This window comes from Manis pentadactyla, chromosome 6 (assembly GCF_030020395.1).
Source record: "Manis pentadactyla isolate mManPen7 chromosome 6, mManPen7.hap1, whole genome shotgun sequence".
Classification (NCBI taxonomy): Eukaryota; Metazoa; Chordata; class Mammalia; order Pholidota; family Manidae; genus Manis; species Manis pentadactyla.
The window spans coordinates 151510983-151537540 of NC_080024.1; the positions used below are offsets into that span (position 1 = coordinate 151510983).

Consider the following 26558-nt stretch of genomic DNA (forward strand, 5'->3'; position numbering starts at 1 on the left):
TCAACTGATTGAAAAAAATTTTATGCGACCAAGACTGAAAATCAATACATTTTAAACACTAAATAAAGTTTTGAAAAATCAGGAAATCACCTACCTGAAGAATTACTTCATTGAGTCGTTCTAGAGATTTCTGGTTTTCCTGAGTCCTATCAAGAAGTGAAGCCACTGTTGGACTGTAGCTTAAGTTTGTTTTATCCTTATCCTGGAGACACCTTTTTGCTTCTTCAGTCAAGAGAATAGAAAGGAACTGCAGGCTGGCGGTATACAGGGTAGGGCATGTGGTAGACAAACCCACACATTTGCAGAACATATCTAAAAGAATAATTTCAAAGTAAATATTTGAAATTTCCTTAAAATTAAAGTGAATCAGATTGATTTGAGTAATTAAGTTTATAGCTTTTTTATTTCTAATGAAGTAATACTCTCGATTTTCTAGATTAGTATCTTTTAAGTGTGATTATGTTTCTGTTTCCAAACAAGTTGACACTGAGTAGTATTTAAAACAAGACTTAGTATGCAGTGTTGGTATGACGTAGGAACAAAAGTTTCATCATAGTTTAGAAAAAAAATAAGACTGGTTTTGAACTGATTTGCAAACGTAACACAGAGTGGAAAGAATAAGCAAGCCAAGTCAAAAGCATCTTACACTGAACCAGTCATTATTAAATCCCTGCTGTGAGCACAATTTAATCAAAAGAACATTTGATGCATTAATTTTATTAATTGGAATAGCATTGTTTTAAAACATTATGTTTTATTTTTACATTATTTTGGATTAATATTTGTGAAGATTTATAACCATAAGAACTTCTCCCTAGATTTAGACTACAGAAATTCTTATGTTCTTAAGCAACATAAGAAAAATAATTTAGTCAGTCATGGGGTTTCATGAGAATTACATTTACTTATATGATGTCTAAATATTAGTGAAGTTGGAGAAACAGTTGTTATAGATAACATAAGTTATAGAGTGACCACAGATGTTTTTAATGTGTGTGGGCACACAGAATAAATAATTAGGAAAACAAATAAAAACAACTCCATAGCAAGGAATATCAATGATCATTTTATTGGTTACATTTTCATTAACATTATTATTATCAAAGCTAGCTGTTTATATAGTAGGTTATTTTTTATTAGCACCATTATTATATATATATATATATGTCTGTACATATTTTGTAGAAAGATTTTGAATTTAGTTATGTCCTCATTTTATCACTAGGGAAATAGTATAGGTAAATAGACATAAATCAGGGGTCAGAAACTTTCCGCAAAGGGCCAGAAAGTAAATATTTTATCTTTTATCTTTGTGGGTCATATACCTTTGTCACAACTATTCAATTCTACCATTGCAGCATGAAATCAGCCATAGGCAATATGAAATGAGTAAATGTGGTTATGTTCCAATAAAATTTTATTTACAAAACAGGCAGTGGATCAGATGTGACCAGTTGACTTATGTGTCCCATATGAGTAGCATCTTGCTTTATATTATTAGTGATTCAGGTGGTAAACTAATTCTCCCCCTCAAACACCCCTGCACACCACCCAAGGTTGCAAGAGGAAAACCTCAATTTCAATCACTGTCAGTCTCTTTAAGTTATCTCTTTTAACAAAATGATGATCTCTAATTGGGCACTATTCCCCTTAGGGTAAGATCAGAACTCCTATATCCAGATAACTAAGAATTATGTTTCTTGTTGAAGTGTATTTCCCTGTAAATCTTATTTCAAAACTACCATTCTGGTTACAAAATATTTCATACATCATTATAGAATGACCAAATAATAAAATCAAAAGTAAAAAAATTTAGTCAATTGAATTAGTGATAACTTGGAAACCTAAAAGAACTCAATTTTGAATATATTTAAACTGGTTATTTTAAAATGGTAATACTAATGTTATTTATAAATATTTAAGTTAAAAAAAAGGCTCTTACTATGCTAAAATTTAGAGACTTTATGAAAAATGATAGTTATTTTAAAAATAACCATTTGTTTATTCTGGTAGGTAACTATTATATGGAAAACAACTTACAAAAATAAGATGTGCTGTAAGAAAATCTTTGTTTCTTGATACAAGAAACTATGTTTATTATAACTTTCCATGTTATGTATACAGGATTTTATTTATGCAGATTTACCCACTTTCAGTACATATGTGTATCAGGAAAGATACTAGCTTCTACATCAACATAAGAAAAGATATCTCACTGTTTTATAATCATGTCATATTCTCTCTACAACACCACAGGCTTTCCTTCTCATTTGTTTTTATGGTATGCTGAAATGTATTTCAATTTTTGAAAAATGTATTTTTTGATCTGCTCAAAAGCACTGCAAATTTCTTAAAGCCAGTACCTAATTTCTCTTTCAAACGTCGTAATGACTTACTTCTAGAGAAAATATATATATGTGCATAAAATCATAAACAATGATTAGGAGAGGGGGCCCAAGCCCAGAGAGAGAGCATCTTCTTACCAATGACTGCTGCCCAGTGCTTGGCCAGCTCCACCGTGATAGATGGGAGACAGGCAGCTCCAGCTTTCCTCAGGAGTGTGGACAGAAGGTCAAACAAATGTGTCCACGTGTGATAAAAAGCCGATACTAACTCTACATCTATAATCAGAACATTTCAAGTTAATAATACAAAGAAGAAAAAGAACCTTCTAAATACTTCATTACACTCAAAATAAAAGGTATGCAACCTGTCAAATGAAGACAAAATGTATTTCAATTAACTACTCTTTTCCATTACTTCTTAAAAATATCTCTCCCCCACTCTCCTACATTTGGACAAATGAATACACACTCATACATCCTCCTCTTATTAAAGCATACTGACTCAACCTTTTGCCATCAACTCTGTAAGGAGCCTTTTCAGACATATATTTCCTCCTCACCATCCCCATGAAATTTTAAATCCACAGATTCTGTATATCTGTTTATGAACTATGTGTAAATCTGCACTTTATACCTAAAAAGAATTAAATAGAAAGCATACTGATAAAGGCTTAAGATGGCCAAATAAAATATTTAAATTGAAAATTAAATTAAAAATTAAAAAGCCATTAACATTAAATTGTATAGCATCACTTGCTGAATAATTTTTAATGTAAGTTACATAAATTATAATGTACCCAATTATATATAAAAATCAGCAAGTCATAAAAATATATCTAGAAATATAATTAATTTTTTAACAATCAAAGTTGTTAGTATCCTAGAAAAATAAATTTTTATATTTTTCTTACATACTATCCTTCACGAACTTCTAACTTTTGCTAGCTATGAGAAAATAACTTCTGACTCAACCAGCTGCTAGATGTATATTCAGGTACTGCTGACATTAATGACAGGCTAAATAACTTACATAATTAAGTAATAAAACACATACTATTTTTATTTAATTCTCAAAGCCTAAGTCACACACAACATCAAGAGATTCAATTAAAAAACGTCCAGAAGGCAGTCAATGGCAGCCTAGACATGATGTGACTTTGGGATCAAGCACTGAATGAGAAACCCTCCGGTCACAGAGGGCAGTTCTTGAGCACAGATCCTGGATATTTCCTGTGCATCTTCCATGAGCTCAATGCCAGTGCTTCTCAGGAGATATCCAAGAACACCCAACAAGAGAAATTAAATTCCATGGAATAATTTTTTCTTGGATAGAGTTGAATTTTGGAAGCCACAAACCACTGTAATAGCTAAAACTTTTTACCTCTTCCTCTTCCTCCCAAGAATCAATTTTTGCTTCTTGGGGGTGATAGCACCCTTCTAGAGAATCTAATTAGCTTAGTTATGACATCACCGCACTTGTAAAATTTCCAAGTAAGGAATTACTGCTCCTCTAGCATTGGAATAACTTAACACCGATGAGACACTGAGGACTGGTTTTGCTGGCACCATATAACATGTCACTTACCAGACCTAAAACCAAGCAAATCCATAAAATTCAAAGTACTAAATAAGAAAAAATGGATCAGAAAAGAGAATTACCAAATGACCAATTACTTCATTATAAACTATTTAAGACAATTACAATATTTTAATTTTGATAAAGATCCTAATTGGTTTAATTTTCTCCACTACTAACCACTATATTCAGCTTTTCATCAGAGTATATTTTTCAATAATTTAGGACTAGGAAATGTTTGATATTACGTGCTATACTTGCTTATACTTGTTACTGCAAATGAGTTACTAGTAGATTATCTGGCTTTAGCCATAGTTTATAAGAATAATCCCTAAAACTCACTGTACCTCTGACACTAGATAAAGAGCTTTGCCCTCATTTAAACTGACAGCCCAGGGGATGGTCCTATTATACCTCACACTTGACTCAAGTGGTCTCCTGGAACCACTTAAAACATGCAAACTATAAAACACATTATAAAAGCCTTCCAAAACACTAGCAAAGAACAACACAAAATTTAGCTTTAAAGCGACTATCTGGCGCACAGATATTTTTTTCCTCAATATTATTTACTTCCATCATAAACTAAAAAAAAATAAAGCTTACCTGATATATCTTTGGTGCATATGGTGAGAACTCCAATGACATTTGTGATAAGAGGTTTCAGAGGCTTGTCCTGAATTACAAGCTCAGGATCTACCAATAAACATGAGTGCAGAAGCCTGGACAAAGAGGACAGGTACTCTAGGAGAAAGGACACCTTTTTAAAAAGGGAGAGAGAGTAAAACAAAACATCATATGAAAAGCCCATCTTGGTGATCATGCATTTTACTTTTCTATGCATTCCAAGTCATTTCTTTGTAACATAAGTTAATAAAAAATTTAATAAGATATTCATCAAAATTTTTAAAAATCTGAAATGAGTAACAGTACTATTTTTTTCAGATAAAAAACATGTCATTAATAGCCACAGTAACACTGTCAACTATAATAATACCAAACAAAGCAATATTTTCAAAGCCAAATTTTGGATTTCATTTAGAGAACAAAGCCTTTATACTTTTCAAGTAGCTAAACTGTGGTGCCAATGTTCTGGAAGAAGCTGAAGAGGGCACATTCCAAACCATAAAGCCTAAAAATGTTTTAAAGAAAGAACAATTCAAAAACACTTTTCAAAGTGCGTTACTATGGAGGGAAGGGGAAAGCTAGCCTAATAGCCTAGTCATTGCTACGAATAAAATATAAATATGTTTGGTTGCCCTCAATTATTCTTCAGCATAAAAATGTTATTCTTAATTATAAAAGAAAAATTCAATCTTCCAATAAAGCCATCTCTAGAATATTGCTAGATTCTAATATTATAAGTATTAAGTGGCAAAAATACTTAGAAAAAATAGTTCTCTGCCTATGTAATGACTAAGCTGTGATGGCTCATTTATCCATCCTCCCCAGGCAATGAGACAGTCCGTATAAATGTACTTTATGCAGAGAGACTCTGAAGCTTCTCTCCTCTCTACACAACTTTTTTCCTCCCACTCTACTCTGGGACTGCTGTGTTCGTGGAGGGCTGTGTTCCTTTAAAGAAAATGGCCTCAGACTATTTCAAAATAGTTTTTCTGTCCTCCTCCTCCTGACAAATATGTCCTCCCTTTATTTAATCTGCCAACTTATTTTATATAAAAGTATAGGTGGCTCTACTGTCCTGTTGGATAAAAGGCAAGTAAGTTTGTGAAGCTTCATTTCCTGACTGTTATGAAGTCTCCTTTGGTCTCTTCACCGTCTACACTACTAAAGTCACGGCAAGCCTGACTGTGGGTGTATGAAGTGCACCATAAACAGATAAGCCAGGGACGGTGAGAGCCAATGAGAAGCCCTGGGGGAGAGAAGGGCCGAACTGTCAATCTTCTGTAACCCCCCACTCTGCACAGCCGCCCTCGGCTGCTTCCTCACTTCCTCAGCTATCTGCACAAATCTCAGCTTCATGGGGCTTTCTCCGACCACCCTACCAAAAAACAGCCACGTCTCTCCCTGCTGATGTACCCTTTTACCTATCATCTTCTATTTTCTTCCATGCCATCTGTCAGCTGATAAAACATTTGTTACTGTTCACTGTCTGTGCCCTGCACATAGGACACAGACATCATGTGGCCTGGGGTTGTGTGTGCTTTGTTCATAGACGTATCACCAGGACCTACAACTCAATCTGGCAACAAAATGCCCCAGAATTTTTCAGGAGTGAATGAATAATCTCGCATAAGGACAAACAGCCAGGAAGCATTTAGTCTACACAAGGCAGTGGGAAAGAGCATGGGTTCTGGCGGGCGTCCTGGCTCTGCCCTGCCTATGTCAGCAGCGCTGGACATGCCCAGTCATTTCCTGATGAGGCTGCTGATGGTACTTCCTGCGACGGTTGGGAGGATCACCCCCAAGATGTTTGTTGCTCCTCATTCACTCCACAACTACCGAATGAGTACCTGCCACGGGACAGGCAGACACTCGACACTCAGGACACAGTGGACACGAGAACAGGCAAGGCCCTGCCTGCACGCAGCTCGGTGTGCCCTCTAACTTACCTCCCCTCACAGGCTTCACAGCAGCCACCCCGGCCTCCTCAGGGCTGCTTGGAAGGGCCGAACATACCCCAACCCAGCGGCCCTGCTGATCCCCACAGAACGAGCTTCGGCACATGTCCCTATCTGAAAGGCTCTCCCTGAGCACCCTAAATGGAGAAGCCCTACCCCCACAGCTGTGACATCACGTCCTGTCCCCTGCTTTAGTTTTCCTTCTTAGATGTCTACCATCATCAGGCATATATGAATCTGCTCATGATCTGCTCCCCCAGCTTCAGGGGAAGAATTTGTGTTTGCTTAGGGAAAATCCTGGTACACAACAGTCCTCAATAAAGAATTGTTAGATGGATAGAAAAAATTGGAGGTGGAAGCCATTATGCAAGTAAGCACACTTGCAGATGAAAACACCACCCTGGGATGAGTGTCCTCTGGATGATGGGCACCCTCAGCCCTGTAATCGGGGCTCTGCCCATTCAAAGGCTCAAAGGAGAGCCTATGAGCAAGAGACACTGGTCTAGCCCACCTTGAATTAGAACCCCAAATAAATCTTGCAGCCCTTTTTGGTTTGATTTGGTGAGAACCACACAGAGAATTACTAAGCATACTTTACACACAGACTCTGGCTATAGGACAGAACTTAAAAATAGTAAATATCTGTGAAGGAACAAAAATGAATTTATTCTTATTTGGTCAGGTTTTGAAGACACACAGAACGTATTTTAACAACTTCAATTTAAGTGCAAATGAGAACAATAGTCTAAACCACAGAAGGGAAGGCAGGCTATACAACATCTCCTTCATTTAATGTGGTAGTTGGAGATCTCCAGACCCTTGACGAAGCATTTGTGGCTGGTTAACGATGCAGTCAGGGGTAGAAGCCACATCGCCAAGCCTCACTGCTCTCTTCTACCAACCAAGGACATCTCAGATCAAAATGTCAAGTAACACATCTCAAATAACCTCATATATGATGTATATCCTGACAGTTTTCATCTGTCTCCTATGGTTAGTACGTCCTTAGCAGAATTTATGTTTCTGGCACTGAAAGCAAACAGACCCACAGATAGACGCGTGGTGAGGGAGTCATGTGACGCTTACGTGAGCCTGAGCGTGTTCGACTGGAGGTGACGAAGGCAGTGGGGCCTTGAGCTCCTGGACGCAGGCCTCTATGAGGGCAGCATCTGCAACGCTGTGAACGGCAGGAAAAGAAAACCCTTCTGATGAGCAACATGCTTCTTATTAAAGATTAGTAAATCAGAATTTGAAGTTTGAATGTAACCATGAAAAGGACTCAAGAGAATGGATTTTTATAAAGACAATAAATGTTGATAAAAAAGGTTCTCTACAATGTTTCAGAACATAGGAAATGGTCTTATCTGATAAATGTGGGAAGCAAAGAATTCTGAAGAAAGGATATCTAATGCAACATCATTAAGAGCAGAATAAAATATAAGGAAGCTCTTTCAGAAGGAAAGTGAAGAGAAAAACCTCAGTCACTAAGTTTCTATTTAAAATAGGAAAAATAATTGCTAGGAAATAAGTTCTGATTAGAAAGTAAAAACCTAAATATTGCAAAACAAACAGGAAAAAAATTTTAAGTCAGAAATAAAGACCAGATATGGAAACGTAAGCCATTGCCATCAAAGATTCTTTAATACATATGTGGCCTCAATTTCACAACAGACTCTTAGCTGGCTGTTGAGAAACAAGAATAATCCTAAGCTCTGCTTTGGTCATTCTGAGGCTGAAACACCTAAGAATGAAAGTCAACCAACCAGCAGTTTCCTTTCCCAACCGTGGCAGGCATCATAGTAGAAAGGATGACATCTCGACATACAGAGAACAAACTCACACCTCGCGGCGTGTGATAACCAGTAAGGCAGTAATTACAACTGAGGGGAGTGAAACATGGGACACTTCTTTTTTTTAAACTTTTCTTAGAAACTCAAAGAAGAAAGAGAAAGCACTGTGACCTGGCGAAGAGGAAGAAGCCGCTTCAGACAGTGATGTCCAAGGGCAGAGGCAGAGAAACGCAAACAAATGCGCAGTTAACGGGAGATGGGCACCCTCGGCTGGAACAAACTAGAAGCCAGAAGGCCAGGGGAGTAACCCGACAGGGAAGAGCCCTGGGCATCACCACTTTCAATCCTCACACTAACCCCAAGAAACAAATACTATTAATGATTCTCAGAGGTTAAAGTAACTTTCCTAAGGCTACAGCACTAGGGAGTGAATGAATTATAATTAAGACCTTAACTCAGACTGAATTCGGTATCTAAGGCCTTTTTCACTATATCATATAACTAATAAGAAACTCTAATATTTATGTCAGAGGCTCTTTAATGTTAGATACATGAAAGAACAAAATAATGATTTCCCTAAATTTTATCAGAATACTTTCTAGTAAAAGTTTCATTTCTAATAACTAAATAATTCCAAATGAATTTAAACAATGATTTTTCAACCCATGGACATTATTATGGTATTAGCACTAGGGAAGAGAATCCCCAAACTCCTCCACTTACATCTAACATGACCAAGGATGGCATCCTATGTCTTCACAGTGTGGCACAAGGACAAATAAGGTTTAGAACCTCTGGATTTTAAAACTCAGGATTTTTGGGGGGCCCTAAAGTCAATATAACAAACCAATACTAGTTCTTTAACAGATCCAAAACGTAAAACCGTCAAAACAATCCTGGCAAAAGCAAAAACGTGCAGCCCAATGAGCCTCAGAAAGGATAAAGATGGACGAGTACCTAGGAAATCTTACACCAAGTCATGAGTATGGCTTGTGTGACTTCATCTCTATTGCGGTGCCTCCCTGGGAGGACTCCCTTCTTACCCACAGAGAAGCTCCACGAGACGGGCCTGCCGAAAAGCACTCGCAGTGTCCCTTGGGGCAGCTGCCAAGAGGCCGTCCAAGAGGCTGCACACTGCCGAAAGGAGGGGCGGAGTGACACGAGCGCACTGCCTGGGCGGAGGGGCGGGAAGGGGCGAGTCATGAGAGAGCCGTGGTGAGGCAGCTTCATGCTGACCTATCATTGAAAATAAGCATAAAATTATCACTTTTTTGTCTACCCTGTGGTTATGTACAATCTTCACAAACCCTAATAATCAAAGGAAAGTTACTCCAAGTGCCAATGACAGATGGTTAAGAAGTTCCCCTAGTGCCCAACTCATCTCAACCCTGAGGCCAGGAAGTTAGATATCCAATAATTCCTCTGCTGCATGCGTGTGTGTGTGCGTGCGCACGCATGTGTACCCATGTACACAGATGTGTGTGCACATCTGTGTATGCACGCATCGATGTACATGGATGTGTGTGTGCACGTGTGTCTGTATATCCATGTATGTGAGTGCGTATGTGTGCACGTGTGTCTACACATCGATGGACATGGATGTGTGTGCATGCATACATCCATAGACATGGACGTGTGTGTGTCTGCCTCAGGTGACAGTCTAAGAACCAAGACAAGAAGGGCTTTGTGCCCCAAGCATTCAGAACTGAGGAACAGAGAGATGGTCCATAATCTTTTTTCTGAAACTCTAGGGGCCAGAAGTTTCAGAATTCAAAATGTCCTTGGATTTTAGAAAAATAACATACATATACTATACATTAATTGACACCTCCAATGGGATCTTGAGAAACACCCCATTATGAAATAAATATTTCCATAATGTAGTATACACACAATCACAGTAACCAGGATGAATAAAACAGTACATACAACCTCAAATCAGGACTGGTCAGGTTTGCAGCCAAATGCATTCAGTAAGGGCAAGTTATACTACAAAGTGAGTTTTGAGAAAACTCCCAGTTTTCAGAGATTCTCAATTTTAGAATTGAAGATATGGGACTATGGACCTTTCCTAGAAGACTCAGCAATAGATTGTTAACAAGAAAGCTAATTTACCTCAAGACTTTCCCTCATGACCTTTACTTATATCTTTTTTGAAGAAACATTACATTTTGAATAAATGCAGGAAGTACAGGAGTATAAAGAATTCCCATATACCTTCACCCAGGTGCCTAAGTATTAACGCTTTACCACATTTCATCTACCTATCTTCTTATGAACCGTCAGTAAGTTGCAAACATATGCCTCTTTAACTCTAAATTAAATTCCTGAAGAGGGACTTTGTCTTTTATAATTACAATATAATTATCAAAATGAGAAAATTAACAGTGAAGCAGCGCTATTATCTATTGCAGAGGTCTTTCCCAAATTTGGCATACTGTTCCAGCCGTGTCCTTTATAGCACAGAAAAAAAGTTTTCTCTTGTTTGGATCCAATTCAGGATCACACTGCGCATTCAGCTGTCATTCTAAACTGGAAGGGTTCCTCAGCCTTACTCTGTCTTTCAGGACTCTGACATTTGGTGAAGAACATAGGCCAGTACTTCGTAGAAGGCCTGACATTTGCTATTTCTTCATGATTCAATCTTAAGTATGTCACATTAGGAGAAAGACAACTTCTATTGTCCCTTTACTAGCTATGTCAAATCAACCACTTGATTGAGGTGGTGTCTACTAGCTTTTCCCACTGTAAAGTGATCATTTTCCCTTTATCATTAATTATTCCTTTCAGGAGGTACTTTGGGGTCATACATTGTCAAAAAAAATTTGTATTTTAAGACAAATAAAATTGGGAAAATTAAGTTTAGACAATTCCACAGAAATAGTTAAGATTGCTTTACAGGAAAAATTTGATATTCACAAAGCATGTATCAAGTCTTCAGCATTTCTAGGGCAAGTACACAGAAGAACTGAACAGCAGTAAAAGGGGAGGGACACAGCTTTTAGGATATCCAAACTTACTTAATATATTCAATAAAATGTTTATATTTTATCTGGGGAGAACTATCCCAGTTACTTATACTTACAGTACTCAAATATGCAGTTTTCTTTTTTAATGATTCTTTTCAACTTTGTACATCAATTGTAGGCTTATAGATCATGAGAGACCTTGTTAAAGGTTTCCTGATAACATCAAAGAAATTTTCTCTTATAAAAGTTAGAGATGGGCGGTGGAGCCAAGATGGCGGCGTGAGTAGAGCAGTGGAAATCTCCTTCCAAAACAACATATATCTATGAAAATATAACAAAGACAACCCTTCCTAGAATAAAGACCAGAGGACACAGGACAATATCCAGACCACACCCGCACCTGAGAGAACCCAGCGCCTCGCAAAGGGGGTAAGATACAAGCCCCGGCCCCGCGGGAGCCGAGCGCCCCTCCCCCCCAGCTCCCGGCGGGAGAAGAGCAGGCAGAGCGGGAGGGAGACGGAGCCCAGGGCTGCCGAGCACCCAGCCCCAGCCATCCGGGCCAGAGCGCGGACACAGTGCGTGCAAGGGACCCTGGATACTAGGGAAACAGGGCAGCAGGACTGGTGAGCAGATGCCTGAGGCCGGCACCGGAGGACATAAGAAAAGCAAGCGGACATTTTTGTTGTTGTTGTTGTTGTTTTGTTGAGGTGAGTGCTTTTTGGAAGTCTTAAAGGGACAGGGACCCCAATACTAGGGAAACAGGGCAGCAAGACCAGTGAGCAGGTGCCTGAGGCTGGCACCGGAGAAAAAAGAAAACCGAGTGGCCATTTTTTATTTATTTATATTTTTTACTTTTTAAATTTATTTTATTTTATTTTTTTGTGGTCGTTGTTTTGTTTTGGCGGGTGCTTTTTGGAAGTCTTAAAGGGGCAGGGTGGGACACTTAATCCAGAGGTAGGGAATCCGGGATCTCTGGGCACCCTAATCCCTGGGCTGCAGGGAGCACGGAGGCCCCTTACGGAGATAAATAGCCTCCCAGCCGCTCCTGCTCCAACGCGACTCCACCATTTTGGAGCAGCGGCCCGAGCCAGGCCACGCCCACAGCAACAGCGGAGATTAACTCCATAGCAGCCGGGCAGGAAGCAGAAGCCCTGTCTGCGCGCAGCTGCGCAGCACAAGCCACTAGAGGCCGCTGTTCTCCCAGGAGAGGAGGGCCACAAACCAACAAGAAAGGAAGTCCTCCCAGCTGTCACTCGTCCCAGTTCTGCAGACTATTCCTATCACCATGAAAAGGCAAAGCTACAGGCAGACAAAGATCACAGAGACAACACCAGAGAAGGAGACAGACCTAACCAGTCTTCCTGACAAAGAATTCAAAATAAAAATCATAAACATGCTGACGGAGACGCAGGGAAATATGCAAGAGCAATGGGATGAAGTCTGGAGGGAGATCCCAGATGCCAGGAAGGAGATTACAGAAATGAAACAAACTCTGGAAGGGTTTATAAGCAGAATGGATGGGATGCAAGAGGCCATTGATGGAATTGAAACCAGAGAACAGGAACGCATAGAAGCTGACATAGAGAGAGAGACAAAAGGATCTCCAGGAATGAAACAATAATAAGAGAACTGTGTGACCAATCCAAAAGGAACAATATCTGTATTATAGGGGTTCCAGAAGAAGAAGAGAGAGGAAAAGAGATGGAAATTATCTTGGAAGAAATAATTGCTGAAAACTTCCCCAAACTGGGGGAGGAAATAATCGAACAGACCACGGAAATACACACAACCCCCAACAGAAAGGATCCAAGGAGGACAACACCAAGACACATAAGAATTAAAATGGCAAAGATCAAGGACAAGTAAAGAGTTCTAAAGGCAGCTAGAGAGAAAAAGGTCACCTATAAAGGAAAACCCATCAGGCTAACATCAGACTTCTCGACAGAAACCCTACAGGCCAGAAGAGAATGGCATGATATATTTAATGCAATGAAACAGAAGGGCCTTGAACCAAGGATACTGTATCCAGCACAACTATCATTTAAATATGATGGCGGGATTAAACAATTCCCAGGTAAGCAAAAGCTGAGGGAATTTGTTTCCCACAAACCACCTCTACAGGACATCTTACAGGGAATGCTCTAGATGGGAGCACTCCTAGAAAGAGCACAGAACAAAACATCCAACATATGAAGAATGGAGGAGGAGGAATAAGAAGGGAGAGAGGAAAAGAATCTCCAGAAGTGTATATAACAGCTCAATAAGCAAGCTAAATTAGGCAGTAAGAAACTAAAGAGGCTAACCTTGAACCTTTGGTAACCACGAATTTAAAGTCTGCAATGGCAATAAGTACATATCTTTCAATAGTCACCCTAAATGTAAATGGACTAAATGCACCAATCAAAAGACACAGAGTAATAGAATGGATAAAAAAGCAAGACCCACCTATATGCTGCTTACAAGAAACTCACCTCAAGCCCAAAGACATGTACAGACTAAAAGTCAAGGGATGGAAAAACATATTTCAGGCAAACAACAGTGAGAAGAAAGCAGGGGTTGCAGTACTAATATCAGACAAAATAGACTTCAAAACAAAGAAATTAACAAGAGATAAAGAAGGACACTACATAATGATAAAGGGCTCAGTCCAACAAGAGGATATAAACATTCTAAATATATATGCACCCAACACAGGAGCACCAGCATATGTGAAACAAATACTAACAGAACTAAAGGGGGAAATAGATTGCAATGCATTCATTTCAGGAGACTTCAACACACCACTCATCCCAAAGCATAGATCCACCGGGCAGAAAATAAGTAAGGACATGGAAGCACTGAACAACACAGTAGAGCAGATGGACCTAATAGACATCTATAGAACTCTACATCCAAAAGCAACAGGATATACATTCTTCTCAAGTGCACATGGAACATTCTCCAGAATAGACCACATACTAGCCCACAAAAAGAGCCTCAGCAAAATCCAAAATATTGAAATTCTACCAACCAACTCTTCAGACCACAAAGGTATAAAACTAGAAATAAATTCTACAAAGAAAACAAAAGGCTCACAAACACATGGAGGCTTAACAACATGCTCCTAAATAATCAATGGATCAATGAACAAATTAAAATAGAAATCAAGGAGTATATAGAAACAAATGACAACAATAACACAAAGCCCCAACTTCTGTGGGACGCAGTGAAAGCATTCTTAAGAGGAAAGTATATAGCAATCCAGGCACACTTGAAGAAGCAAGAACAATTCCAAATGAATAGTCTAACATCACAATTATTGATCTTGGAACCAGAAGAACAAATGAGGCCTAAAGTCAGCAGAAGGAGGGACGTAATAAAGATCAGAGAAGAAATAAACACAATTGAGAAGAATAAAACAATAGCAAAAATCAATGAAACCAAGAATTGGTTCTTTGAGAATACAAACAAAATAGATAAGCTTCTAGCCAAACTTATTAAGAGAAAAAGAGAATCAACACAAATCAACAGAATCAGAATGAGAACGGAAAAATCACGACAGACTCCACAGAAACACAAAGAATTATTAAAGACTACTATGAAAACCTATATGCCAACAAGCTGTAAAACCTAGAAGAAATGGACAACTTCCTAGAAAAATACAACCTTCCAAGACTGACCAAGGAAGAAACACAAAAGTTAAACAAACCAATTACAAGCAAAGAAATTGAAACGGTAATCAAAAAACTACCCAAGAACAAAATACCCGGGCTGGACGGATTTACCTCGGAATTTTATCAGACACACAGAGAAGACATAATACCCATTGTCCTTAAAGTTTTCCAAAAAAAAGAAGAGGAGGAAATAATCCCAAACTCATTCTATGAAGCCAACATCACCCTAATACCAAAACCAGGCAAAGACCCCGCCAAAAAAGAAAATTACAGACCAATATCCCTGATGAATGTAGATGCAAAAATACTTAATAAAATATTAGCAAACCGAAGTCAAAAGTATTTAAAAAGGATCATACACCATGACCAATGGGATTCATCCCAGGGATGCAAGGATGGTACAACATTCTAAAATCCATCAACATCATCCACCACATAAACAAAAAGAAAGACAAAAACCACATGATCATCTCCATAGATGCTGAAAAAGCATTTGACAAAATTCAACATCCATTCATGATAAAAACTCTCAGCAAAATGGGAATAGAGGGCAAGTACCTCAACATAATAAAGGCCATATATCATAAACCCACAGTCAACATTATACTGAACAGCGAGAAGCTGAAAGCTTTTCCTCTGAGATCGGGAACTAGACAGGGATGCCCACTCACCCTAGCCACGGCAATCAGACAAAACAAAGAAATACAAGGAATCCAGATTGGTAAAGAAGAAGAAGTTAAACTGTCACTATTTGCAGATGACATGATACTGTACATAAAAAACCCTAAAGACTCCACCCCAAAACTACTAGAACTGATATCGGAATACAGCAAAGTTGCAGGATACAAAATTAACACACAGAAATCTGTAGCTTTCCTATACACTAACAATGAACCAATAGAAAGAAATCAGGAAAACAATTCCATTCACAATTGCATCAAAAAGAATAAAATACCTAGGAATAAATCTAACCAAAGAAGTGAATGACCTATAGTCTGAAAACTACAAGTCACTCTTAAGAGAAATTAATGGGGACACTAACAAATGGAAACTCATCCCATGCTAGTGGCTAGGAAGAATTAATATTGTCAAAATGGCCATCCTGCCCAAAGCAATATACAGATTTGATGCAATCCCTATCAAATTACCAGCAACATTCTTCCATGAACTGGAACAAATAATTCAAACATTCATATGGAAACACAAAAGACCCCGAATAGCCAAAGCAATCCTGAGAAAGAAGAATAAAGTAGGGGGGATCTCACTCCCCAATATCAAGCTCTACTATAAAGCCATAGTAATCAAGACAATTTGGTACTGGCACAAGAGCAGAGCCACAGACCAATGGAACAGACTAGAGAATCCAGACATTAACCCAGACATATATGCTCAATTAATATTTGATAAAGGAGCCATGGACATACAATGGGGAAATGACAGTCTCTTCAACAGATGGTGCTGGCAAAACTGGACAGCTACATGTAGGAGAATGAAACTGGACCATTATCTAACCCTATATACAAAAGTAAATTCAAAATGGATCAAAGACCTGAATGTAAGCCATGAAACCATTAAATTCGTGGAAAAAAACATAGGCAAAAACCTCTTAGACATAAACATGAGTGACCTCTTCTTGAACATATCTCCCCGGGCAAGGAAAACAACAGCAAAAATGAGTAAGTGTGACTATATTAAGCTGAAAAGCTTCTGTACAGCAAAAGACACCATCAATAGAAAAAATAGGAACCCTACAGTATGGGGGAATATATTTGTAAATGACAGATCTGATAAAGGCTTGATGTCCAAAGTATATAAAGAGCTCACATGCCTCAACAAACAAAAATCAAATAATCCAATTAAACAATGGGCACAGGAACTGAACAGACAGTTCTCCAAAAGAAATACAGATGGCCAACAGACACATGAAAAGATGCTCCACATCACTAATTATCAGAGAAATGCAAATTAAAACTACAATGAGGTATCACCTCACACCAGTAAGGATGGCTGCCATCCAAAAGACAAACAACAACAAATGTTGGTGAGGCTGTGGAGAAAGGGGAACCCTCCAACACTGCTGGTGGGAATGTAAACTAGTTCAACCATTGTGGAAAGCAGTATGGAGGTTCATCAAAATGCTCAAAACAGACTTACCATTTGACCCAGAAATTCCACTCCTAGGAATTTACCCTAAGAACGCAGCAATCAAGTTTGAGAAAGACCAACGCACCCCTATGTTTATCGCAGCACTATTTACAATAGCCAAGAATTGAAAACAACCTAAATGTCCATCAATAGATGAATGGATAAAGAAGATGTGGTATATATACACAATGGAATACTACTCAGCCATCAGAAGAGGGCAAATTCTACCATTTTCAGCAACATGGATGGAGCTGGAGGGTATTATGCTCAGTGAAATAAGCCAAGCGGAGAAAGAGAAATACCAAATGATTTCACTCATCTGTGGAGTATAAGAACAAAGGAAAAACTGAAGGAACAAAACAGCAACGGAATCACAGAACCCAAGAATGGACTAACAGGTACCAAAGGGAAAGGGACTGGGGAGGATGGGAGGGTAGGGAGGGATAAGGGGTGGAGGAAGAAGGGGGATATTAAGATCAGCATGCATGGGGGGGTGGGAGAAAGGGGAGGGCTGTACAACACAGAGAAGACAAGTAATGATTCTACAACATTTTGCTATGCTGATGGACAGGGACTGTAAAGAGGTTTATAGCAGGGACCTGGTATAGGGGAGAGCCTAGTAAACATAATATTCTTCATGTAAGTGTAGATTAAAAATAACAAAAAAAAGAAAGAAAAGGGGGATTACTCCATGATAGGATAAAAATAACTATAAATCAATGGTTAATGCATGCTTTAAATATCCTTAATCTTGATCACTTAAAGGCGGTCAGATGATCGACCATGGACATACACTTTTCTGATAATATTCCTTTCTCTTAAAAAAAAAAAAGCAGTTCTTGTGTGGTGACCTCCAATGAGTTCTACACAATGGTATATAGGGCAGATCAAAGTGTGAGCAAAGGGTCTGTTTGTGTTTATACAGAGGATCAAAGCCTAATTTGGCTACCCAGAAAATGAACTAAGATACGATGTGAAAGAGAACTTCCAACATCAGCACTCTCTGGAAGAGTCATACCAGAAGATGATCATCAAAAAACCTCAACAAAGATCCAGGCGATGCTGCAGTTGTAGCTGCATTCACCCCACCGGTTCCTGGACTTGCCATTGGAATGAAGAAGAAGATATCTAAGCTGGCCTGTGCATACAGTAAAACAACAAATTTGACTGGATCTATACTGTTGGAACTCAACCAAGAATTAGGAGAAGTGCAAGTTGTAGCGCTCCAAAATCTTACAACTACAGACTATCTACTGTTAAAAGAACATATGGGATGTGAACAGTTCCCAGGAATGGGCTGTTTTAATTTGTCTGATTTCTCTCAGACTGTTCAAGTACAGTTGGACAATATCCATCATATCATAGACAAATTTTCACAAATGCCTAGGGTGCCTAACTGGTTTTCTTGGCCTCACTGGAGATGGCTGGTAATTATAGATCTGCTTTGGTTATGTAACTGTATTCCTATTATGTTAATGTATGTCTGCAATTTAATTAGTAGTTTAAAACCTATACATGCTTAAATTACTCTACAAGAAAATATGTCAAAGAAATAATCAATCTTCCCATGTTTTCTTCTGTCTGCTACCTCTATAGCTTTTCTTCTTCCTTCCTAATTACAACCCTTAAATAGAATTCATGCCTCATATCAAATTTACCGAGTATCATAATTCTTCCAAGTGGTAAAGATACCTCAAGACAAATGCTGGGCATAGAAGCCACAGGGCATAAATCTGCAAAGAAGTAAAAAGCTAACCTTTTCAAACAATAAGGCTTCTCTCTCACTTACCAACTTTATATCTCCCTGTATGGCCCCGGAAGATGACTGGTTAGCCAGAGACGGGTAAGATTCCTTAAGGGAGGAACAACCTAAGACAGGCACAGTCGCAGGGGGGCCATCAGGTGAGAAACTGGGGATCAACAGAGGTGAGGCTTAGAACCTCACCCCTCCTGTTTTGAGAGAAATCTTCTGCATACGTGGATGTTTTATTGCCCTTGTATAGCTTGGATTAACACATAGTCTACAGGCACACACCTGATCATCTACATTTGCTCTCTTACAACACTAAACTAAGTTTTCTACCTTTATCTTACATCTACCTACCACTTCAGAATTTTATTAAAAATAAAAATAAAAATAATAATAATAATAATAAAGGGAGAGATGTGGGATCCACATATAAATCAAGTATAAAAATCAAACGAATATTCATATTTGACCTGATTGTTTATAGTTCATAATGCGTGATCAAAACCGAAAGTTTCTGTGATGACTGCCCTTGCACTGTTCACCATGTAAGAACTTACTCACTATGTAAGAATTTGTTCACCATGTAAGAACTTGTTCGTTATACTTCAGAAGATTGGAGACTGTTCAGAATTAGGCTTGGGGTTGATTAATGACTGTGCATTGAGTCCCCTATACAGAATTTTATTGTCGTTAACAACCATTTGACCAATAAATAGAAGATATGCCCTCTCAAGAAAAAAAAAAAAAGTTAGACTAAAATGAAAAATGAAAAGTTGGATGTCTAAAGTGGCCCTAATGTAGATGCCAGAGAAAATTCTTGCCATCCTGCTCTAAATCACTGTGGGGCATAATAATTCCCTGGTTAATCAAGAATTAACAAAACAACAAATAAAAGAACCAACCAGCTTCACTGGGAAATCCTGCTGGACATTCCAGCTCAGGGAACTAACGTCTCATTATCAGTAAAAAAATTGTATTTTATTTTAATGCTATTTAAGAGATGGAATTCATGAAGATTTCTAACAACAAAAATTGCTCTAGTTTTAAGATTCACGACAATATAGACTTAATGCTTTGCAGCACTGTTCAAAGATTCACTGGCAGGTTCAACAAAATGCTCTTTTGTCCAATACACACACTGAGGTGACTGGCCACCAGCAAGTGTGCATGCATATAGCAAAGTACAATCCTTGAGAATAAAATAACTTCAAATCAAGAGTCACGCAATGACAACAACAACCCACAACCGTATTTCCACACACAAACCTGTGTACGAATGTTTGCAGCAGTATTGTCCATAATAGCCAACAAGTGGAAAACCCAAATGTTCATCAACTGATGAATGAGTAAACAAAATGCGGTATTATCTGTACAGGGGAATATTATTTAGCAATAAAAAGAAATGACGCACTGACACACAACATGAATGAACCTTGAAAACATTAGACTGAGTCAAAGAAGCCAGTCATAAAAGAACACATATTGTTCTGTTTACATGAAATGTCCAAAACAGGCAAATCTATAATGAGGGAAAATAGGTAAGTGGTTGCCGAGGGCAGGGGAGGATGGGGGGAGATGGGGACTGGCTGCTACAGAGTATGAAGTTTCTTCTTGGGGTGATGAAAATGTTCTAAAGTTGATTGTGGTGATGGTCGGATGACTGTATTTTAAAACCAATGATTTCTATACTATAAATGTATGACTTGTATGGTATATGAATTATTTCAAAAAGCTGTTAGAAGTGGTAGGGCAACATATTTTAGAGAAAAATATTCATAAAATTCATTATCGAATTTCATTTCATACTCCAGGTCCTTAGCTACTCAAACAATCTGAGTTTGCTCCTTTTGTTTTTAAAAGGATCAAATGAGTACTTTCTACAACTAAACTTTTGTATATTGCAACATGTTACTAAAACATAAATGGGACATCATTTAGGAGGTTGTGGAAGTTAAGCAAGTATTTCTGAAGTTTTAGAAAGCATTTTCTCTGCAGGTGTGCAAATATAAAATATATTTCACTGTTTAAGATTACCTTCTTTTTAGGTAGCATATTCCTTACAGGTTAGTAATTTAATGCTACTGAATAAAGGCCTGTATACTCTCTAGAATAAAAAAAAACTAAATTGTAATCTCCAAAATATATAGTTTAAGCATAACAGAGTTAGAAGCAGTCCATAATACAAAGAATACATTTATATATTGCCATTAAAAAAAAAAAAATCCCAGGCTGCTCATCAACCATTTCTAATAAAATAAAGACCCAATATGATTTGTGTGCTTTAAAACGGATGCATACCCTTTGAAAAATAACCAGATTCTCTTCACTTTTAAGTCGACTACTGTGGAAAACTGAAGTTTCCTCAAAAGGAGGAGGAAAATAAAGGTAACTAATATCCATCGGTTCCCCAATTCAAACACCAAGTATCTATGCTTAACTAATAAGGAACTATGAATTTATTTTCTCTGGGAGAGCATGAACTTCCCACACCTGGATTAGCTCCATGTCAGTGCATGCATACAGCAATCAGACGTTTATTTGATGGCTGAATTCCCATTTATTAGGTAAGAGTATTTGTTTTTTTAATTTCTGATATATTTATTCTAATTTATTCTACCATGTTCTTTACCATTTCATTTTGATCTTATCTAGACATTTTGTCCTATAACTTATTTTTGTTCTTATCTACACATTTACTCTCAAAATATCTATCTGGACCAACCTGTCTTTAGTTTTGAAAATAGAATGTCTTCCTAAAAGGTACCTTGAGCCATAAACTGGCCGTGTGAAGCATCAGGGGGAGGAGCAGCCGAGGGGCCAAGCACTGGGAATTCAGCACTCCCCGGAGAAGGGGCCACCTAGGGAGGAGCAAAGAAAATTATTTCGCTCACAACGTTTCCCCCATTAAAGCTGCAATGACATGGAGAATGAAACAGAAGCAATGCATACACAAGAGATCCTTAAACAAGAAGGTTTATAACAAAATTACAACAATTAGCAACTGGAAAACATTCCGTATATTGAGAGTTATAACAGTTTTTTGAATGGCGTTTTCTATTTCTTCTTATAGTACCTGCTAGACTTCATATAAATCAGTAACTAAAAGGAGCAAAGTTTGGATGTTAAGATACACTAAGGATTTTAAGGTACAATAAGGCCTATTCCCTCTTACTGCCCAAAGTTGAAAGGCCAAAACATAGTATTTTAACTCTAATACATTGTGTCCTTGAGATATTTTGCACTTATTAGTTCATAATAAAAGGGTTTCTTAAACTTTCATATGGCCCACACAAATTTTAAGAGTACCTATGAACAAATTAGCAGAAGTACTGAAAGTTTTTCTCTACCTCTCCCCATACTGCAAAAGAACTGTTTTAAAAAATTAGGCAACATGCTGACATGGTGCCATAGAATACAACACTTTTTTAAAACACTAAACGTGACTCAAAATCTGTGAAAGGCAAACACAATATCACCTACACACTTATAGATGAGCAGACTGTGTGGACACCTAAAATAAGCCCATACTGATCTTTTTGGTACCTCCTATGTGAAAAATAGGAGGTCAGATCTGAAAGAGGTCAGATCACTCTTTTTCTTACAATCAATTTATTTCCTCTGGGACAGCATGAACTCCCCACCACACCTGGATTAGCTCCAGGTCAGTGCGTGCACACAGCACGAGCTGTCACTACAACTCACGAATCCACCCTGCCTCAGACACAGATACTACACAGCTCACAATACTTACCTAGTCTTTTTGTGTTTGTACTAATACTAAAGTAGGTACCTAGATTTAATGTGATAGGAGAGCAAAAACCAAGGTTAACCAAGGTTATTTTCATTTGTAGTTTCTGATAGTAAAGAGAATGTAAATTTGAATAAAATGGTAGATTAAATTAATAGTTTTTAAAATTCCCCTTTTAACCTATGACCTTAATAACTATCACCACTTCATGCATGCAGTAATAGTAACAAGAAATAAGTAACAGAAAGCTACAGTGAAAAACATAAGAACACAAAGTCATCTAAAAAGTAAACCTGGATAGATTTCAGTCTAAATAAATCACTCATAAATAAGAATGCATTAAGTACCATATTTTATATGATATTAGACCCACATAATAGAAAAGGTCATTTACCATATCAAAGTAGAACTGGCATTGTAAAAAAACGACTTCCAAAATGTTTACCAGAGTTATCTCTGGGTGATGAAATTACTAAAAAAAAAAAATTTCTGTCAGATAAACAAAATGCATCAATGTTCAAAAGCTACTTTCTTTGTATTTTGCCTTACAGAAATGAAAGCATTTGCTGGATACTTCAAAATTGTTTGAAAGTTAATTCAGGACTTTCCAGCCTCTTCCTTCAAAAGTAGTATTGGTGCCTAAAAAGACCTCTTGATTTTTTAAAAAATTAAGAGAGATCACAGGAAGAGAATGAGGATTTGTGGAATGAAAAAACAGGGTACAAATCTATTCACATTTTAAAAACAGGGCAAAATACAAAGTATGAAAGGTAAGGGATTCTAGGTTCCATGCGTTCATTTTCATAAATGACACCTTTCTCTATCTCTATATGCCCAAGAGGGAAAGCTCTGGCATGCTTCACAATTTGTAATCATTAATATCAAGAAGTTTAAGTCACTTCAACTATACAGATTCATGATTCAAATGGATTGTACACAGTATTTAAAAAAAGAAAAAAGGAGGCTCTGGAAAATACCATTAAAGGAACAGGCAGAAGATGATACAAGATCCTGGCCTGTCCACCGCTTCACTGACACGCACAGCTTTGCCACCAGTGCCTGACCGTGCATCCCTGTGCCCTACTGCACACCTGGAGCTTGCCCCATTCCACCTCTCTTAGTTTTGTGACCTTGGGTCAGATCTTTAATTAAGTATTTAACTTCTTCATTTTGTCATTTGTAAAAGGGTACTACCCTCAAATGGCGCAGAGTTAAACACCTAAACACCTAAACCATTTGCAGCATTTCACCTGGGACAGCAAACGAGGGAGAGCCATCATCTGAGTTCGACTGGCCAAGAAGTCGACTCTCCACACATCAGAATTTATTGTATAAAATAACTAATTTTTTACCAAAATTAATATATTTTAGTACAAATATAAAATTTTAAAGCCTATTTTACTTATTTTAATTATAGCTACCTGCTTAATAAAACTGCTAAAATCTAGTTCAAAATGTTTTTGCCAATTCCTCTAAATATCTGCACTTAATAAACTTAGTTTTCTTTAAATTGCTGCTCCAAAAAGTTTGAAAGGATCACCTATCTCACAAATAAAAGCTCAAAAGGAAAAGAACCACATTTCATTTGACAACTTATAAAGCAGATTTTTAAAATATAGACATAATTCTGCTCAAGAGCAGCAGAAAAGACCAAATTTTGGTCATAAAATGTTGCTGCACATTGGTATGTGCTAGGCATAAATGAGTATTTAGTTTGGATATTTTTAAGAAGTGGAAATGTGATTTTAGGAGGAAAAATAACGAGTGCTTGACCCCTCCTACCCTGGAGAAGGACAGTGAGTTGGATGGAAGCCAGCTCGGAAGAGATGATTATTTAAAAGGGCAATGTGTCCAGGGTGGCAATGACACGCCTTTCCCTACCTAAGATTTACAAAACATACAAGCTCCAGTCCTTACAAAGCTTGCCAAACAACTGAACTGTCATTTATTAAATAACACCATTAAAGTTCCCAATGTGGCGTTAACAGCACAGAATGGTTAATGACCCAGGAACAAGAGCACTAGATGATCTGACCCAAATCAAGAGCGCTTTCCCTACAAAGCCAATAAACCAATAAGCCAATTCTATCTGTTCTCTTATCTGGGAGATACACAAAATAGTGATACAGACAACCAGATATGCTTATTAACAATGTTTACATCCACTCAACTGATACCTCAATCTGTAACTTCAACACTTTCTCAAACTTGAAATTATTAGTTGTTCTGGGTACTGATAGCCTAGGTTTATAGTAATACTGATACAAGGACTGGACTCTCCAGATTTTTCTCCTTTTGAGACAAAGATACACAGTATCTCTGGCATGGTAAAGAAAGCATGGCAACTAGTGGGACTGCAGTTGATAGATGACTTTTGTGAATAAAGTTCCAATTTGGTGAGTAAAAGCCATAGTTTAGCAAACAGTGTAACCTAAGAAGAATTACTTTGAAGCACATATTAATGTTACCCTTCTGTGAGTGAAGTAACCAATGAATACTTCTTTTTGCATTTAATCGTATCATTTTTCTCTTGTTGATAAAAAGATACATTGTTTCTAACTCGGAAAGGAAAGCATGACATCTAGTGGAACTGGAGTAATCATTCTACTTTTCCAAATCAAGGTTCAATTTAGTACTAAACACAATTCTTCTGGATTTAGATGAAAATGACAAAACTATAGCAAAAAGTATCAGTGTAAAGTATCAGAGAAACTGCAGGGGGTGAATCTTATTAATGCCTGTGTAATTATTTATTATTCTCATATTACTTTTGCCCTTGGAAGAAGGGATGCCAAGTCTGCTTTCCTAATAGGTTCTACACAGAAATAGTGCCAAAAACACTACAATTCAGTGTAGTAAATAGTTAAGAATAAATGATTTTGTATGCTAGTATCAGTCATTATTTAGAAATACTCAGTGTCTCAAGCTTTTTAGAGCAAAGCAACTTATGAATGAAAAGAGAAAGGAAAGCCACACAGGCATACATAAATTTCAGGTTATTTCAGATAATCAAGACAAGCTTCTAGCCCATGCAAGTTTTTAGAAATGCATTTAAAATCATGAGTACCACACTGGAATCATTTGAATAGGTCAACTTTCTCCAAATTGCTTTGCCCTTAAGTGAAACTGTAGGTTAAACAGGCATTATTATTTATACAGGAACTATACTCTTCTTCTACTAATAATAAGCCTTTTTAAACTTTTGTACTTCTGGTTCTATCAAAAAAAGGTATGAAAGAGGTTGTGAACTCATCTAAAAGGATATTCAGAGTAGCTACATGAGCGGGGCAGACCTTAGTTCTTCACAGACAGCGCCTCAAGTAAATCACAACTGTTACAATCATAACCTTATACTTTGTGCACATTCTTATCTCTCCACTATGTAAACGCAAATTTTTTTAGACATTCAAAGTAAAGCATCGAATTATGCATTCTTTGGAAGTACCATTGTCTCCAAGGTAGAGAGAGAACTTGGATCTTGACTGGACATCCTAGATGGAGCCCTCCAAAACTTGAATGAATCATCTAAACCTGTAACAACAGAAAACTGTCAACATAAACAGTCCCCATAGGTACAATTAACAGAAAGAATACTAGTTACATTAAACTAGTAAGAACTTCAATAAAGAGGCTTAATTTTTATTACTCTTAATTTATATATAAAGCTTGTTTAAAAAATTTTAATGACAATTAGTGGACTTTGCTTTTAGCTTACTCTAACACAATTTATCAAGAGTATCAGCCTCCAAACTTTGATGTGCAAAAAAAACTTAAAGAGCTTGTTAAAGCAGTTTCCTGGATCCTAGTCCCATAGATTCCATTCCCCCAAATCAGGGTGGGAACCATAAATGTGCATTCCTAACAAGTTTACAGAAGATCTCAATGCTGTTGAATCAAGCACCATACTTTGAGTAACACTGACCCAGAGAAATCCACACAATTAATTGGGTCACTTACCTAACAGGGACATTATTTAGAATATTCAAAATCTTCATCAAAT

General features: G+C 37.6%; 1 protein-coding gene across 8 annotated transcripts in view; it reads right to left on the reverse strand.

Moving 5' to 3' along the window:
- Window positions 1-26558, reverse strand: part of RTTN (rotatin) — a 173793-nt gene that overhangs the window by 60663 nt on the left and 86572 nt on the right. For all 8 annotated transcript variants that reach the window (XR_008998384.1, XM_057504263.1, XM_057504264.1 and 5 more), the window contains 7 exons: window positions 26004-26089; window positions 21575-21668; window positions 9337-9529; window positions 7590-7680; window positions 4528-4681; window positions 2484-2621; window positions 95-312 (listed from right to left, as the gene is read on the reverse strand). Coding sequence is in view for 7 of the 8 variants with exons in the window: in XM_057504263.1 (XP_057360246.1) it covers window positions 95-312; window positions 2484-2621; window positions 4528-4681; window positions 7590-7680; window positions 9337-9529; window positions 21575-21668; window positions 26004-26089 (974 nt within the window). In the remaining variant the exon portion in view is untranslated. The remainder of the gene's footprint in view (window positions 1-94; window positions 313-2483; window positions 2622-4527; window positions 4682-7589; window positions 7681-9336; window positions 9530-21574; window positions 21669-26003; window positions 26090-26558) is intronic.